This window comes from Callorhinus ursinus, unplaced genomic scaffold (assembly GCF_003265705.2).
Source record: "Callorhinus ursinus isolate GAN/ISIS: 27379988/994484 unplaced genomic scaffold, GSC_fseal_2.0 scaffold13, whole genome shotgun sequence".
Classification (NCBI taxonomy): Eukaryota; Metazoa; Chordata; class Mammalia; order Carnivora; family Otariidae; genus Callorhinus; species Callorhinus ursinus.
In genome coordinates this window covers 37,139,183-37,158,790 of record NW_027397075.1, presented here as the reverse complement: position 1 = coordinate 37,158,790, position 19,608 = coordinate 37,139,183, and the positions used below count along the sequence as shown (strand labels likewise).

The window sequence follows — 19,608 nt, the reverse complement described above, 5'->3', positions numbered from 1 at the left end:
GAGTCCCACATCAGGCTCCCTGCTCAGCGGGAAGTCTGCTTCTCCGTCTGCCCCCCCCCCCTCTCATGTGCTCTCTCTCTCTCTCTCTCTCTCATTCTCACTCTCTCAAATAAATAAATAAATCTTTAAAAAAAAAAAAAAAAGAACTAAACCCCCTGATGCAGAGACCCACCTGCAGGAGGGATATCACAGGTGTGGAGGTTCCACACTGAAGAGCAAGGGGTTCAAGCCCCACACTGGGCAACCCTTGCCTGGGGATCTGCACTGGGAAGATGAGCTCCCATAACATCTGGCTTTGAAAATCAGCAGGGCTTACTCCAGGAGAGCCAGAGGGTTATAGGAACTGAGATTCTGTTCTTAAAGGGCTGCCACACAGTATCCCTCACTCTGAGACCCAACACAAAGGCAGCAGTTTGAAAAGCACCTGGGCTGGAGTGAAGGAGATTTACTGACAAATTTTAGGGTGTGTGATGGAGGGACAGGGATCTATAGGAAATTTCTCCAGGAAAAAAAGTGCTGGTAAGCACTATTTTTTTTTTCTTTTTTTGCCTTCCTTCAGCCTAGATGGCCTAACACTGGTGGATGCCAGTTCTGACACTCTCCATTTACCTTGTCTGCACCTATGGACCCATCCCAGCATCCCCTTGCAGACCCATCCTGCCCAACCTGCCCACCCTGGCAACTGTGTCTTCCAAAGCCTCTAGTGTCCTGTAATACACAGCAGGTAGCCTCAGCTAGGACAGACACTCCTCCAGAGTGACTCCTGCCCTGCCCCTGCTCTCGTGCATGGCACGTGCTCTCTCTCAAATAAATAAATAAATCAGACGGTTAAATACAAAGGGTGTTATATATAAACTCATCGTAACCACAGGTCATGATCTCAGGGTCATGAGATCGAGCCCCATGTCAGGCTCTGTGCTGGGCATGAAGCCTGCTCAAGATTCTCTCTCTCCCTCTCCCTCTGCCCCTCCCCTGCACAGATGCACATGCACACTCTCTCATAAATAAATAAATAAATAAATAAATAAATAAATAGACTGTTAAATACATAGGGTATTACAGATAAACCTCATGATAACCACAAACCAAAACCTATAACAAATACACAAGAAATCATAAAGAGAAAGGAATCCAAGCATAATACTAAAAAAAATCATCAAATCGCCAAAGAAAGGGAAAGAGAAGAATATAAAAAGAACCAAGAGGGGTGCCCGGCTGGCTCAGTCAGTAAGAATGCAACTCTTGATCTTGGGGTTGTAAGTTCAAGCCTCATGTTAAGTATGGAAATAAAAATAAAATCTTAAAAAAACAAAGAACCGGGATGCCTGGGTGGCTCAGTTGGTTAAGCGTCTGCCTTTGGCTCGGGTCATGATCCCAGGGTCCTGGGATTGAGTCCCATATTGGGCTCCTTGCTCAGCAGGGAATCTGCTTCTCCCTCTGCCTGCCTCTCTCACTCTCTCATTCTGACAAATAAATAAATAAAATATAAAAAAAAAAGAACCAGAGACAATCAACAAAATTGCAATAAGTATAAACTTATGAATAATTAATTTAAATGTAAATGGACTAAAGGTCAAAAGACATAGGTGATTAAATGGATAAAAATAAGTAAGACTCCTATATGCTGCCTACAAGAGACTCACTTCAAATATAAAGACATATGCAAAATGAGTGAAGGGATAGAAAACCATATTCCATGCAAATGGAAATAAAAAACCTGGGGTAGCAATAATTATATCACACAAAATAGACTTTAGAACAACAAACATAACAAGAGACAAAAATAGCATTACATAATGATAAAGGGGATACAGCAATTTATTTACCAACAAATTCAACAACCTAGAAGAAATGGATAAATTCCTAGAAACATACAATCTTCCCAGAATGAATCAGGAAGAAATAGAAAATCTAAACAGATGAATTACTAGTAATTAAATTGAATCAATAAACAAAAAACTCTCAAAACCAACAGAAGTCAGGACCAGACTGCTACAAATGTAAATTCTACCAAACATTTAAAGAAGACTTAATATCTATTCTCAAACTATTCCAAAAAACAGAAAAGGAAGAATCGTTTCAAATTCATTCTATAAGGACAGCACTACCCTGATAGCAAAACCAAAGACACCACAAAAGAAGGGAAGGGAAGGGAAGAGAAGGGAGGAAAAGAAAAGAAGATAAAAGAAAAGAAAATTAGAAGCCAATATCCCTAATGAACACAGATGCAAAAATCCTCAACAAAATATTAGCAAACTGAATTCAATAATACATTTAAAGGATCATTCACCACAATCAAGTGCAATTTATTCCAGGGATGCAAGGATGGGTCAATATCCACAAATCAGTGTGATATACCACATTAACAAAATGGAGAATAAAAACCATATGGTCATCTCATTAAATGCAGAAAAATCATTTGGCAAATTCAACATCCATTTATGATAAAAACTCTCAACAAAGTGATATAGAGGGAACAAAACTCAATATAATAATGGCTATCTGTGACAAACCCACAGCTAATATACTCAGTGGTGAAAAGATGAAAGCTTTTCTTTAAGATCAGTAACAAGACAAGTGTGTTTACTCTTGCCACTTTTATTCAACATAGTACTAGAAGTCCTAGCCACAGCAATCAGACAAGAAACAAAAATAAAAGGCAACCAAATTAGTAAGGAAGAAATAAAACTATTTGCAGATGACATAATACTATATATAGAAAACCCTAAAGACTCCACCAAAAAACTCAGAATAAATGAATTCAGTAAATTTGCAGGATATAAAATTAATATACAGAAATATGTTGTTTTTATATACTAATAAACTAGCAGAAAGAGAAATTAAGAAAACGATCCCATTTACAATTGCACCAAAAATAATAAAATACCTAGGAATAAATTTTACCAAGGAGGTGGAAGATGTATACTCTGAAAACTACAAGATACTGATGAAAGAAATTAAAGGTAACATAAACGGGTGCCTGGGTGGCTCAGTTGGTTAAGCGACTGCCTTTGGCTCAGGTCATGATCCTGGAGTCCCGGGATCGAGTCCCACATCGGGCTCCCTGCTCAGCAGGGAGTCTGCTTCTCCCTCTGACCCTCCCCCCTCTCATGTGCTCTCTCTCTCTCATTCTCGCTCTCTCAAATAAATAAAATCTTTAAAAAAAAAAAATAAAGGTAACATAAACAAATTGAAAGATATACCCTGCTCATGGATTGGAAGAATTAATATCATTAAAATGTCCATACTGGGGCTCCTGGGTGGCTCAGTCTTTGGGTGTCTGCCTTCAGCTCAGGTAATGATCCCAGGTCCTGGGATCGAGCCCCACACTGGGCTCCCTCCTTGGCAGGAGGTCTGCTTCTCCCTCTCCCACTCCTCCTGCTTGTGTTCCCTCTCTCACTGTGTCTTTCTCTGTCAAATAAATAAATAAAACCTTTAAAAAAAAAATAAAATGTCCATACTGCCCAAAGCAAGCTACAGGTTCAATGAAATCTCTATCAAAATACTAACAACAGGGGCTCCTGGGTGGCTAAGTCGTTAGGCATCTGCCTTCAGCTCAGGTCATGATCCCAGGGTCCGGGGATTGAGCCCCACGTTGGGCTCCCTGCTCAGCGGAGCCTGCTTCTCCCTCTCCCACTCTCCCTGTTTGTGCTACCTTTCTCGCTTTTTATATAAATAAATATATAAATAAATAAATAAAATCTTTTTAAAAATGCTAACAATGTTTTTTACAGAACTAGAATAATCCTAAATTCATATGGAACCTTGGAGGACCCTGAATAGCCAAAGCAATCTTGAGAAAGGAGAACAAAGCTGAAGGTATCACATTCCCAGATTTCAAACTATACTACAATTCATTGGTGATCAGAACAGTGTGGTACTAGCACAAAAATAGACACATAGATCAATGGAATAAAACAGAGAGCCCAGAAATAAACCCACATTTATATAGTCAATTAATCTATGACAAAGGAAGCAAAATTATACAATGGGGAAAAGACAGTCTCTTTGATAAATAGTATTGAGAAAACTGGACAAACATAAGCAAAGGAATGAAAGTAGACCACTTTCTTATACCATATACAAAAATAAAGTCAAAATGGATTAAAGACTTAAATGTGAGCCCTAAAACCACAAAACTCCTAAAAAACAAAAATAGGCCATAATCTCTCTGACATCAGTCTTAGCAATATTTGTTTGGATCTATCTCTTCAGAAAAGGCAACAAAAGCAAAAATAAACAAGTGGGACTATACCAAAATAAAAAGCTTTTGCACAGTGACAGAAACCATCAATGAAACAAAAGACAATCTACTCAATTGGAGATACTTGCAAATGACATACCCAATAAGGAGCTATTATCCAAAATATATAGAGAAATCATACAACTTAACACCAATAAAATAATCTGATTTCAAAATGGGCAGAAGGGGTGCCTGGGTGGCTCAGTCAGTAAAGCATCTGCCTTCAGTTCAGGTCATAATCCCAGGGTCCTGGAATCCAGCCCTGCATCAGGCTCCCTGCTCTCAGGGAGCCAGCTTCTCCCTCCCCTCCCTGCTCATGTGCTAGCATGTGCTCTCTCTCTCAAATAAATAAATCTTTAAAAATAAATAAATGGTGGCTCAGTTGGTTAAGCGACTGCCTCCGGCTCAGATCATGATCCCAGAGTCCCGGGATCGAGTCCCACATCAGGCTCCCTGCTCAGCGAGGAGCCTGCTTCTCCCTCTGACCCTCCCCTCCTCTCATGTACTCTCTCTCTCTCATTCTTGCTCTCTCAAATAATCTTTAAAAAAAAAATTTAAAAAGTAAAAAATAAATAAGTAAAATAAATAAAAATGGGCAGAAGACATGAATAAAACCTTTTCCAAAAAATACATACAGATGATCAACAAACACATGAAAAGATGTTCAACATCACTAAATCATCAGGGAAATGCACATCAAAACCACAATGAGATATCACTTCATACCTGTCAGAATGGCTAAAATCAAAAAGACCCAAAATAACAAGTGTTGGTGTGGATGTGGAGAAAAAGGAACCCTCGTGCACTGTTGGTGAGAATGTAAATTGGTGCAGCACTATGAAAATAATATGGAGGTTCCTCAAAAAATTAAAAATAAAAATACCAGATGATCTAGTAATTCCACTTCTGAGTATTTACCTGAAGAACATGCAAACACTAATTTGAAAAGATATATGCGCTCCTATGCTTATCGCAGCACTATTTATAATAACCAAAATATAGAAGCAACCTAAGTATCCATCAATAAATGAATGGATACAACAGAATATTATTCAGTCAATAAAAAAAGGAAATCTTGCTATTTGTGATATGACTAGACCTAAAGGGTATGATGCTAAGTGACATAAGTCAGAGAAAGACAAATACCATTTGACTTCACTTATGTGTAGAATCTAAAAAACAAAACAAAGAAAACAGAAACAGACTCATAAATACAGAGAACAAACTGATGGTTGCCAGAGGGGAAGGTGTAAAGGGCTAGGCAAAACAGTTGAAGGGGACTAAGAGGTATAAACTCCCAGTTATACAATAAATAAGTCATGAGGATGTAAAGTACAGCGCAGGGAATATAGTCAAAAATATTGTATTAACTTTATGGTGACTTATCATGGAGAATATCTCATAATGTACATAGTGTCAAATCACTGTTGTTGTACATCTGACACTAATATAATATTGTCAACTATACTTCAATTAAAAATAAATAAATTTTTTAAAAAGACCAACACTGAGGGGCACCTGGGTGGCTCAGTCGGTTAAGCTGCCTTCAGCTCAGGTCATGATCCCAGGGTCCTGGGATCAAGCCCCGCATCCGGCTCCCTGCTCAGCAGGGAGTCTGTTTCTCCCTCTCCCTCTCTCTCTGCCCCTCCCACCCCCACTTGTGCTGTCTCTGTCAAATAAATATTTGTACAGAGAGGGGGCGCCCGGGTGGCTCAGTCCTCAAGCGTCTGCCTTTGGCTCAGGTCATGATCCTGGGGTCCTGGGGTCCTGGCCCCCCCTGCTTGTGTTTCTGCTCTTACTATCTCTCTCTCTGTCAAATGAATAAATAAAATCTTTAAAAAAAAAATATTTGTACGGAGAGAGTACAAATATTTATACAAAAGTACAAATAAATATTTGACAGAGAGAGAGCATAGCAGGGGCAGCGGGAGACAGAGAAGCAGGCTCCCCACCAAGCAAGGAGCCCAATGTGGGGCTTGATCCCAGGACCCTAGAATCATGACCTGAGCCAAAGGCAGATGCTTAACTGACTGAGCCACCCAGGCGCCCAATAAATAAAATCTTAAAAAAAAAAAAAAAAATACCAACACTGGGTCCAAGACTAAGCCTTGGACCAGCTTCAAAGTAGGAGATCTGAGTACTGGACTACTGCATGAAGCCAGGATTCCAGAATGAAGAAAATGTAAATCCTCTCTTCAGGAAGCATCCATGATTTACAACCTGAGGATTTCATGATTAAGATTAGCCAAATGTTACCTATAAAAGCAAATACTGCAAAATACTCATCTAAATAAATCATCACACAGACCCGCCCCGGACTCCAAACTGCGCATGTCCCATCCTGCTTGCCGTCTTCGCAGCCACGGCGGCCGCCACGCTCCCCCACGTGGCTGGCCCTGCAACCGGGGGCCAGGACCCTGCGTGCCTTCTGTACCTCCGTGTCTCTGGCCACCCGCTCTGTAATACCAAGCCCGCGTACAGCAGACAGAACATCCAGATATGAAAGACCACTGAGAAGAAAGGCACTGAGAAAATGACCGTTGACCAAGATTGGCCTAGTGTTTATCCTGTTGCAGCACCATTTAAACCCTCTGCTGTACCTCTTCCCATTCGAATGGGTTATCCAGTAAAAAGGGGGGTGCCCATGGCAAAGGAGGGAAATCTAGAACTTTTAAAGATACCCAATTTTCTGCATTTAACTCTTGCAGCAATTAAAAAGCACTGTGAAGCTCTTAAAGATTTCTGCACTGAGTGGCCGGCTGCACTGGACAGTGATGAGAAATGCGAGAAGCTTTTTCCCATTGAAATTGACACAACTGATTATGTTTCAGCTGGACCATCTATTCGAAACCCCAAAGCACAAGTAGTAACCTTAAGGGTGCCCTTTAAAGAAACAGAATTATGATTATGCAATGTATCTGCTAACAGTTTTATACCATGAGTCTTGGAAAACCAAAGAATGGGAGAAAGATAAGACTGAAGCAGACATGGAAGAGTATGTACGAACAATAGCTCCTCTGAAAAAAGTATCCTGGAAACACTTCTCCAAATGAAAGCTGCTGAGAAAAATCTGCAAGTAAATAAAGAAGAGCGCCTTGCTACAAAAGAAGTTGAAGAATACAAAAAGTCTGTTGTTAGTCTTAAGAAAGAGGGGGAAAATGAAAATACCCTTTCTCAGTACAAAGAATCAGTAAAGAAACTATTAAATCTAATGTGATTTGTTTAGAAAAATCTCCTTGATTTGTTAATTTTATGATATATCTGTAATCATTATCTCATTTTATATAAATTTGAAAAATTTGCCAATAAATAAATAAATAATCATCACAAATGACTCAGAAGAAACAACAAACAGTAATTTTAGACACTAATAGTCTTCATATATTAGAAGTATGAGATTTAAAATACAAAACTATGCACAAAATGTATGAGAAATGAAAGACTGAATCTATAAATGAATAAGCAATAAAAAGCATATTAACTATGATAAGACAGATATGGAAACAAACCAACAGAAAACTCTTAGGTGGGAACTATAATTACTGAATTATAAAACTCAAAAGATGGGTTTTAGAATAGATGCAGCTAAAGAGATTATTTTTTTTTTAAGATTTTTATTTATTTATTTATTTAACTGACAGAGAGAGAGAGAGAGAGACAGCATGAGAGGGAACACAAGCAGGGGGAGTGGGAGAGGGAGAAGCAGGCTTCCGGCAGAGCAGGGAGCCCCATGCAGGGCTCGATCCCAGGACCCTGGGATCATGACCTGAGCTGAAGGCAGTCGCTTAACCAATTGAGCCACCCAGGCGCCCCAGCTAAAGAGATTATTGTCTTCAAAAAAACTACCCAGAATGCAGCACAGAGACAAGGAGATGGAAATGAGGAAAAAGAGATTAAGAGACAAAAAGCATAGGATGACAATGTCTAATATAAATCTAATCAGAGTTCCAGAAAGAGAAAATGGAAAACAGACATTTATCACCATTGATAATTTTCCAAAACTTATCAAGGACATTAATCTATATATAGCATTGTGGTATAGATACAGGTACAGGAAAAATAAAAAGAAATCCAGAGGAACTAAATGTACTCTCCTGCATTAAATAACAACAATAACAACAACAAAAAGACAAAGTACATGGAACAATTTTCAAGACACGTGTGACACAAAAATTTTCAAGACACTAGATATAAGGCAATGAAAGAAAGTAATCACTGAGAGACCAGAAGTAAATAAAGTAAGCCCTATGATTGCTCCAAGTTTTGGACTTGAAAGGCCAAAGCACAAGGACAAAGAAACCCAGGAGAAGCCCAGTGGATTCCCTGAGTTAAGGAGACAGAACTAAGAGTCTAGGGAGAGGAAAGAAGACAGGGTACCAGAGAGAAAAGAGGTGTGCAGAAAGATCCCCTGCAGGTCTGCAGAGGGTCCTTCTCGTGTATTCAGGTAAGTAATGATCAGGGCATCAATGTGAAGAAACTATCTGAAGCCAGGGAAGGAGCCAGCTGAAAGGATCAATAGCTAAGAGCACCCAGCACTCACATGTGGCTCAAAATAGTGCTGCTTCCAACTAGTCAGAATGGAAGAACTTACAATTCATGGGTCATTGGATATAGTACAAAGAAAACTCTTGTCTAAGTATTCAGAAATAATTAGCCCTAAATTAAGCACTGTTCTGGTCCCGCCTAAAGGCCCAAAAGGATCACATTATTTTCAAGTAGCTTAATCATGTTCCAGATCAAAGTTCAAGAATATTTTTAGAAATAGAAAAATACATAGCATCCAGTAAGCTAAAATTCTCAATGTCTGCCATCCAGTCAAATTTATCAGGCATGCAAAGAAGTCAGAAAACACATACGAGGAGAAAAACACTGACCCAGAACTGGCATAAATGTTAGAATTAACAGACACGGACATTAAAACCTGGAGGAGGTCATTCAGATTCTAGGAAATAAGTTTCCATGAACTTTGGTGGCATAGAAAATTGACCTGCCAGAGATCCAGGGAGAGCCTGATGAGATTTCCATACAGAAGTGTCAGGAAACAGCTTGCCAGGTACAGGGGCCTGTACTGCTGGAGGACACCTATCTGTGCTTCAATGCCCTTGGGAGCCTCCCTGGCCCCTACATAAAGTAGTTTTTGGAGAAGTTAAAGCCTGAAGGTCTCTATCAGCTCCTGGCTGGGTTTAGGACAGACTTGCCTGTGTGCTCTGCACATTTGTGCTCAGCACAGGGACCCTAGCAAGCTCGTGCCCCTGTTCAGGGTCCAGATCGGGGTGCCCCAAGGCTTCTAGAACTTTGGCTGGGACCTCTGCTTTCAGACTGATGGATATGAGCAGGCATATGTAAAGATGCCCATAGCTGAGAAGAATGCCATTTCCCATCATTTCCAGGCCCTGATTGAGCTAGAAAAACACTTTTGCAGCCTGACTCTTCTGGTAGCCAGTGATGATTGTCCTGGCTAGGAATCTGGGGAAGACTAGCCCGAAACCTTCGCCATCAGCGAGGCTCTCCTCCAAGTATTGCCTTCAGGGTTACCACTTCCTAGGGGTGTTAAGACAGCCTCACCAGCCCTGTTTGGAGGAGCAGTTGGCTCTGCTTGGAGAAACTTTAGGCAAGGGACACCATTGTCATGCCCTTGAGGATTCAAGTATCCCTCCCACAGCTTCCTGGCCTGGAATCCTGAAAGGACCTTGGATGTTAAACTGGCCATGGCAGGATTGAGGGTTTGGGAAGACCACACAAATAGCCCTAGATGTTTTTAAAATGCAGCAAATAAAAATGCTGAAAGCACTTGCTTCCAATATAAAATGGATGTATCAGCTTTGGGGGAAAAAATTATAACTATATTCTGTATGTTTGCATTATTAAGTAGAAACATGGAAGATATTTTTGAAAAGACCCAAATTGAGCTTTTAGAGATGAAAACTACAATATCTGAGTTGAACATCACTGGATAGGATTAAAAGCAGATTAGATACTGCAGAAGAAGAGATTAGTGAACTTGAAGATAGAGCAATAGAAACTATCCAAAATGAACAGAAAAAGATTTTAAAAATAAGAAAAAATGTTCAAAGCATCAGTGATCCCATCAATTCCCATATTTGATGAAAAATATAAACTCACAAATCCAAAAACCTTGATGAACACCAAGCACAAGAAACATGAAGAAAATTACACCAAGGGGTATCATAATCAAATTGCTCAAAAGCAATGATATGATGCTCACAACTTAGGGAATTCTACAGGATAATGGTCAGAAAACATTTCAGCAGTTAAAATTGAGGTGTGAGTAAAGCAACTAGTCTGAAAAGACTACGTGCTGTATGATCCCAACTATATCACATTCTGGAAAAGAAAGAAGTATAGAGACAGTAGAATGATCAGAGGTTGCTGCGGGCTTGAGGGAATGGGAATGGAGGACGGATGAACAGGTGATGCGTGGGGGGGTTCAGGGCCATGAATGTTCTGTATAACATTGTAATGGTGGTGATACTGCACGAAATCAACATTGACTAATTAGTGTGCTTTCCACATATAGTATATTTCACCAAGAAAACTTAAAAGAACTGGGGATATTTAGCCTGGATAAGGGAATGCATAAGAGGGAACACAAAAATGGCTATTTTCAAATATTTAAATAGCTATAAGGTAAAAGAAAGAACCAAGTTATTCTGAGTATTTTCATAGTACAAAATGAGGAGTAGTGGGTAAAGTTATAGAAAAGCAGATTATATTTATATAAAGTAGCTGGTTTTTTTTAGTATGTGAAATTTGATACACAAAGGACTATGTGCAAATGAGGAATCACAATGATGAAATGACTGTGAACACTTTATAATTTTTTATTGAGATATAATTTACATGTCATAACATTCACCCTTTAAAGTATATAATACTGTTTAGTATATTCAAGAAAGTTGTACAACTATTAGCACTATCTCACTCCAGAGTATTTTCTCATTACCCCCCCCCAAAAAAAAAAATCCTTGATGGTTCCTATTAGCAATCACTCTTCATTTCTCTGTCTCCCAGGCCCTGGCAACTACTAATCTACTTTCTGTCTGGCTGTGCCTCTTCTGGAAATTTCATATTACAATATTGTGACCTTTTGTGACTAGCTTCTTTCACTTAGCATGTTTTCAAAGTTCATCCATGTTATTTTTCTTAAAGATTTTATTTATTTATTTATTTGAGAGAGAGAATGAGAAAGAGAGAGCATGAGAGGGGGGAGAGTCAGAGAGAAAAGCAGACTCCCTGCTGAGCAGGGAGCCTGATGTGGGACTCGATCCCGGGACTTCAGGATCATGACCTGAGCCAAAGGCAGTCGCTTAACCAACTGAGCCACCCAGGCACCCCAAAGTTCATCCATGTTATATCATGTATTAGTACTTCATTCCTTTTTATGACTGAAAGATATGCATTTGTCAAAACCCATAGAACAATACAACACAAAAAATAAACCATAATGTAACCTATGGACTTCAGTATATCAATATTGTTTCGTTAATTATAACAATTATACCACATTAATATCAGATGTTAATAATGAAAGAAACTATATACGGAGAAGGGGGGATAAATGGAAACTCTCTATTATCTGTTCAATTCTGTAAATTTAAAACTATTCTTAAAAAGAACCTTTTATCTTTTAAAAGAAAGTCAGGGGCGTCTGGGTGGCTCGGTCAGTTGAGCTCTGACTCTTGATTTCAGTTCAGGTCATGATCTCAGGGCCCTGGGATCAAGCCCTGAGTCCAGCTCCCTGCTCAAGGGGAAGTCAGCTTGTACTTCTCCCTCTGCCCCTCCCCCCACTCACATATGTTCTCTCTCTCTCTAAAATAAACAAATAAATCTTTAAAAATAAATAAAAGAAAGTCAAATGAGCACATTTTTAAAAAAGTGAATAGGTAAAAAACTAGGAGCAAACTAGTGTACTATATACTGTATTCTTACAAAATGGTAAGCTAGAGAAAAGATATTATTAAGAAAATCAAAAGGAAGAGAAAATACTTACAGTACTGAACTATAAAGAATCTGCTATAAGTGAACCTGTGCAGTTCAAACCCATGTTGTTCAAGGGTCTACTGATATATGCTACATGATCCCATTTATATGAAATTCCTAAATAGGTGAAACTAATCTAAGAGGGAAAGAAGTCAAAACTCCTGGAGAAGTGGGGATGGGCATTTACTGGGAAAGAGCATTAGGGAACTTTGTGGGATGATGGTAATCCTCCATATCTTGTTAAGAGTTCGTATTTGTCAAAAGTCAATAAAGGCAAACAAGATTTGTGTTTCTCGATACATGTAAATTTTACTCAAAATGGAAAAAAAGGCAAATAAATAATGAACTCTGTCTAGTTAATGAAAAACATGACAAAGTATTTAGGGGGAAATGCACTGAGGTCAGCAATTTACTTTGAAGTATATGAAATTGCTGGATAGATAGAGGGATGGCTAGATGGAGAGACAAGTGATAAAGCAAATAAAGTAAAATGTTAATGGCAGAATCTAGATAGTAGGTATGTGTGCATTCACATTAAAATTATTTCCATTTTGGGGCATCCGGGTGGCTCAGTCAATTAAGTGACCAACTCTTGATTTCAGCTCGGATGAGCCCGTGTTGGGATCCGTGCTCAACACAAAATCTGCTTGAGGATTCTCTCCCTCTCCCTCTGCCCCTCCCCCTGCTCATGCTCTCTCTCTGTCAATAAAAATAAATAAATAAATCAGGGCGCCTGGGTGGCTCAGTCATTAAGCGTCTGCCTTCGGCTCAGGTCATGATCCCAGGGTCCTGGGACCGAGCCCCACATTGGGCTCCCTGCTCCGCGGGAAGCCTGCTTCTCCCTCTCCCATGCCCCCTGCTTGTGTTCCCCCTCTGCTGTGTCTCTCTCTGTCAAATAAATAAATAAATAATAAATTAAAAAATCTTAAATAATTTTTTAAAATAATAAAATAATTTCCATTTTTACAGATATTTGGAAATTCCCATAGTAAAATATTGTAAAAAATAAAAATAACAACCACTGAAAAAATGTCAGGTGCCTGCTGCATCCAAAGATATTTATAGTGTCAACCAAAAAGATTACAACAGCATCCCTATTTCTTTGTAATTTGAGAATCTTGTTCAGCTCATATCCACTCTGGCAGTTATTCCTCCTCCTATAAAAAAGTGTTATTATGAAACCCTGTTGCATATGAAACTTCCTTCTGGGGTGCCTGGGTGGCTCAGTCGATTAAGTGTCTGCCTTCGGCTCAGGTCTGATTCCAGGGTCCTGGGATCGAGCCCCACATTGGGCTCCCTGCTTAGCAGGGAGCCTGCTTCTCCCTCTGCCTCCTGCTCCCCCTGCTTGTGCTAGTTCTTTCTCTCTCTCTGGCAAATAAATAAATAAAATCTTAAAACAAAAAAATACACAATAGAAAACTTCCTTCTGCTGCAACAGACCTCAGGGGCAGTAGCGTGAAAAGCAGGGACACACACAAGCAGATCAGGAAGCACTCAATGAGACCAGAAGCAGAAAGCTACAGTAACATGTAAACAGAGAGAAGAAGTCACAGGCTGATCTCAAGTATTTCCAAGGCATGCATGGCGTTACCATTTCCTGGGGACCTCTATTGGATCTTCACAACAATCTTGTGAAGCAGGGAAAACTCTTTAAGATACCAAACTCAGGACAACCTTCCGCATCGAAGGTAGGCCCTAGACCTTCAAAAGATCTCCTACCGCAACAAAATGCTGACCACTAGATTATTCTGAACCTAGTGAATGTTTCACCATTCCATAGACACATCATGAATGTTTGCAGCAATCAGTCTAAAAGCTCATTGCTTATTCTCACCTACTTTGTATTCTTTTTTTTTAAAGAATATTCCACACTCATGTATACTTTCTATTTACGTATGTATGTATATATTTACTTAAAGTAAGCTCCATGCCCAAAGTGGGACTTGAACTCACTACCCCAAGATCAAGAATCACATGTTCTACTGACTGAGCCAGCCAGGCACTCCATCAGCTACTTTACATTTTTAATTCCCAACTTTACCCTATTCTAAGTCCTTGGCTTTGATGCCCTACTGAGATCCTGTCTCTGGTACCTTGGAGTTAGTATTTTTGTGACCATGGTGACTCAACTTTTCTTAAAGGATTTCGGCTTTGACTTGCCTGCCTGTCTCTTTCTGTCTAGACTTTTGGGATTGGACCCCACCCTATTTTGGCCCCTAGAAGCTAACTCCTGAAATCAGCTGGAAGAGTCCCACTCACCTCTACTCCTCATAAGTGGGAAAGTCTGGATCCACCATTAGTCATCTAGCTCTTTTGCTATGCTTTCTCATCTGTCCCTCCCAGTTCTGTTCTTAGATTGACAACTCAGACTTCAGTTGTCCCTATCCTCCTTCTAATTTGCATTCTCCAACTCCTGAGGTGTTCCAAGAACTGACTCCTTAGTATCTAATCTTGACAAGTATCTTATTAACGGCTTTGCTCCTCATTTCTCAGCACCATCAGATAGGAAGACTCAGCTTCTAAGTCAGACAGTGGGCAAATAAGGCAAATTTATATTATTTATTCTCATTCAGGAGAAACACATTCAGAAAGATCTAATAATTTTCCTGTGGTTCCATGGCAAGTAATCTGCAGATATGTAATTTGAACCCAATATTCTAATTCCACTATTCCTTCCAGGTTTTGTAAAGTACCACAGTCATTCAGAAACATTATAGTTATAATAGTATTTATCATGATCATCTATAATAATTATATGTATTGACCATCTACCTCTGTGCTCTCATTTAACCTCACCACAATCCTGTGAAGCCTCTTAATGCTTGACACAGAATAGACACTCAATAGACATCACTGACTGATGAATGAACAAATGGACAAATAAAATTTTTCACAGTAGTTATTATCTGCATCTACAGATGAGAAAACTAAGGCTCACACTTTTGCCAAGATCATACATCTAGATGTTGATTTGAAACCAGATCAGTCTGTCTCCAGAATCTATACATTTTCTAGTAATTCACATAGCACTTCACTCCCAATCATAAAAGAATATGGTGCCGGGGCCCTTGGGTGGCACAGCTGGTTAAGCATCAGACTCTTGATTTCAGCTCAGGTCACTATCTCAGGTTTGTGGGATCGAGACCCACATCAACCTCTGCACTTAGCACACAGTCTGCTTGAGATTCTCTCTCTCCCTCTCCCGCTGCCCCTCCCCCCCAAAATAAATAAATCTCAAAAAAAAAAAAAAAAGAATGTGTCAAACATCTCAACAGAAATCATCTTAAGGAAGTTCTCAACTATTATATTTTTACTATAGAAAATAGAAATGCAATACAGTTCCTTATTATCAATAGAATAGAGAAGGGAACTTTTGTGATCTTCTCAAAAGCAGATATAAACATAATTGTACTCTAAAACTCAAACCGGGATATTCCGGTAACAGCTCTAACCTGATTTTGGACAGTAGTTCTCCTCTATCTGCACAATCCACACTGACTTGTCGAATAAGTTCATGAAATACTGTATTGTAAATGGTCTGTTCCTTCCTCAATATATGCAGTAGTTTGTGCATCTGGCAGAAGATAAGGAATATCATCAGTATTTATTACTGTCTTATCAGTAAAAAACCATTTTAGGAAGTAAATACTCCAAATGTGAATGTTTTAGAAATGCCTTGATAATTTATTTCACTTATATTTTTCTTTATAAATATATATACAAAAATGATATATTATTTTTAAAATATAAAAATATATTTTTAAAAGTTTGTTTAATCATGTACCTCTTTACATGATGCACTGAGAAGGTCACAGTATCACTTCTATATCATCCCCGCCAAAAATACATAACCTGAATCTAATCATGAGTACACATCAGACAAACCAAAATTGAGGAACATTCTACAGAATAACTGGCATATGCTCTTCCAAATATCAATGTCAAGAAAAACAAGGAACTGTTTCAGAATATAGTTGTCTAAAGGAACATGACACACAAAAGCACTGTGATCCTGGGATCCTGAAACAGTGGGGACAAGAGCTATAAAAACCATTACAGGTACAACTGATAAAATTTGAAATTTGAATATGGACAGGTAATACCAACACATCAATGTTAAATTTCCTGATTTTGATAACTGTATTATGGATATATAAGAGAATATCCTTATCCATAGGAAACATGCCCTGTAATGTTTGGTGATAAAGAGGCATGATGTCACCAGCTTACTGTAAAATGGTTAGGAAAAACTATACATATAGAGATATGTATGTAAAGAGGAAGAGAGAATGATAAAGCAAGTAGGGCACAATGTAAACTATTAGTGAATCTGGGTAAAGCTTACATAGGAATGCCTTATACCGAACTTGTCTTTAAGTTTCAAATTCTGTAAAAATAAAAATTTACAAAACAAAAGAGGAAAAGCCCTCATAAAGAAAAATACCTGTATCTCTGTAAGGTTGAAAGAGCTTTTTCATTAATAAAATAAAAATTTTAAGAGGTAAGAAAGCATGGTTTAATTGGCAGTGTTTTTTAGTGGTACATAAAATAATAAAGGTCTTATAATCAATGGTACCTTATAGTCAATGAAATACGGTGATAATAATACCAACAATTATACAGTGTTTGCTACATACCCAGCACTATTCTAAGCCCTTTATATTCATATGTCATTTAATCTCCACAACAACCCTATGAGGTAGGTATGATTATTACCTCTAACTTAAAGATGAGTAAATTGAGGCACAAATACATTAACTGAGTTGCCCAATGTCACTAGCTAATAAATGGCAGGGCCAGGATTCCAATCCAGACATTCTGGCTCCAGAATGCATGCTCTCAACCACTAGGTTACATTGATCTTTGCAATTACCTTGGTTGGCCCTGTATATTCCTGATTTTCCACACCAGCCCTCTCTAGCATAGCATCCATCACATCATTAAGCTGGACCACTTCTACTCTTTTATTAGGTTTCCTAAAAGATTAAGGTGACAGACTTATGTAATTAAATGTTTTAACAGGTTATCCTCAAATGACAAAAATAATACATACAAAATGTATATACTATGGAATATTAATGGTATTTTTTTTATTATTTTAGAGAGAACGAGCTGGAGGAGGAAGGGCAGAGGGAGAGGGAGAGAAGCCCCAGCAGACTCCCCACTGAGTATGGAGCCCAACCTAGGGCTCAATCCCAGGACCCGAAGATCATGACCTGAATGAAACCAAGAGGTTGCCCAATGGACAGAGCCACCCAGGTGCCCATGGAATATTAATGGTATTTTAAAGCATTAGCCCTGTATGTACTGATCCAGTGGATTATAGCAGTAATAAAATTTTTAAAAAAAGAAAAAGGAAAATGTAAATAGTATGATCCTCTTTGTAAATAAAATAATGCTTCCTTCCTAAAATTCTATACACCTAGTGTGCAGGATTGTAAGAACATAGAAGAAATATGGAGAGATAAATACCAAGCTGTTAATATTGGTTACTTCACAATGTAAGTGAAGAAAAGGGACAATGGAGAGATAAGAAGAAAAAAAAAAAGACTGTAGCAAAACAATCTGCTGTACAACCTTGTGCCTAGACTGAATGATACTGTATTGAAAACTTAAAAATTTGTTAAGAAGACAGATTTCATGTTAAGTGTTCCTACCACAACAAAATAAAATTTTAGAAAAAAAACTGTAAAAAAAATATTTTATAGTACTTTAATATTATTATAAATGTGTAAAAATTGAAAACACTGATCAGATGATGGAATTGTGGACACTTATTGTCTTGGGTTTCTGCTATAATTTTAATATTTTCTGTGCAATAAAGTACTAAGAAAAATACATATATATATTAAAATACATATTCATATGTATATGTTCCTTCTGAGAAATACTTTCAAAAATAAACTGTACTTACATGGATGGGAAGAGCAATAGCCTGTTTTCACTATCTGTGAGGAGAGTAGTATATTTGCTGCAATAAATAAGACAGATAAATATTATTGTAAGAAAATTAACCGGCCTGTTTTTCACATATCACAACATGATAAACCTAAGACCTCAAAAATTGGGAAGCTTGGAGGCAATTGAAAAGGTCCATCATTTTACCCACAAGATCATCCCAAGGCATCGACAGACACAAATGTAATGACATTTATCATATTTGTAATATTTTTAGTAAAGGAGTTTTAATAACATTCCTCATATGTGACAATATGAACATTTCCTTGGTTCATTTTTTTAAATGCCTTTTCAAAGGTGGAAGGATGTTCTAAGAACTCTGAAGTCAACAAAGTTAAGTGAATAAACAGGTTATAAAATTAATAAGCAGAGATGAAGCTAGAACCCAGTTTTCCTAACTCCCAGCCAAATCTGTCCTCTGAGAGTGCTCATTTCCACCTAAATGAGTGTCACAGTGAGAACCACATGGTAATCCTAACTCATTATTATTTATGTAACATTTTTCTTCCCCTTGTTAATAAGTACTTCCTTTCGTTCTGCCCCCTGCTGGAACTCAGTTGGTTAATAAGGTCCATTTTCAGAATTTAGATCAGTGAAAAATCTCCAGGGACTATAAAGACTCAAAATAAAGTTTCAAAAATGAATGAGAGGAACCAGAAACAATGATAGCCCAGGCACAATGAGCACGCCTACCACCCAGATCTTGACTTCTAAGTACCATTCTCCACTCAAAGGAATCAGTACTCCCTGGAGAAGTGACATAGCTCATTCCACAGCTGGAGTTGGGAAATATAAGATGAACCTGGAAATCTTATTGAGTCAGAAAATAAGGAAACACTCAAAGAATCATGGGGACATGTCCAAAGAACATAAGAGCCAGCTCAGAGGAGCTAACATTGGCCAAATCTAAAAATTTTTGAACATAAAAATAATCATAGTAAGGATGCCTGGGTGTCTCAGTCGGTTAAGCTGAGTCTGCCTTCAGCTCAGGTCATGATCCCCGGGTCCTAGATCGAGTCCTGCACAGGGTTCCTTGCTCAGCTGGTAGCCTGCTTCTCCCTCTGCCTGCTTCTCCCTCTGCTTGTGCTCTCTCTCTCTCTCTCTGACAAATAAAATCTTTAAAAAAAAAAAATCATAGTAAAGAACTATAACCCACAGAAAAAAAAAACAGAAATCCATGAATTCGTATGGTAAAATGCTAACTAATAAACAGAGAAGAAATGATGAAGCTAAAAAAGTCATCAAAAAGATCTATAACTAGTAGGTTGCTAGGAAATATACACTGAAGCATTTGGTGGTAAAGGGTCATATCTCCAACTTACTCTTGAATAGTTTTAATGTGTGTGTGTATATCAAAGTAAATAAGGCAAAATGTAAATACTCAGTGAGTTAAAACAGAGAGTACA

General features: G+C 38.4%; 1 protein-coding gene and 2 pseudogenes across 1 annotated transcript in view; 2 read left to right on the top strand and 1 right to left on the bottom strand.

Moving 5' to 3' along the window:
- The window catches only part of AXDND1 (axonemal dynein light chain domain containing 1), a 95,118-nt gene that overhangs the window by 64,058 nt on the left and 11,452 nt on the right, over nt 1–19,608 (bottom strand). Inside the window, exons 6-8 of the mRNA XM_025878148.2 lie at nt 18,159–18,215; nt 17,118–17,220; nt 15,697–15,818 (exon numbers count right to left, since the gene is read on the bottom strand). Of these exons, the coding sequence (XP_025733933.1) occupies nt 15,697–15,818; nt 17,118–17,220; nt 18,159–18,215 (282 nt within the window). The remainder of the gene's footprint in view (nt 1–15,696; nt 15,819–17,117; nt 17,221–18,158; nt 18,216–19,608) is intronic.
- On the top strand, nt 6,396–7,512 carry LOC112828783 (small ribosomal subunit protein mS35 pseudogene; annotated as a pseudogene).
- Nucleotides 7,574–9,705, top strand: LOC112828782 (inosine triphosphate pyrophosphatase-like; annotated as a pseudogene).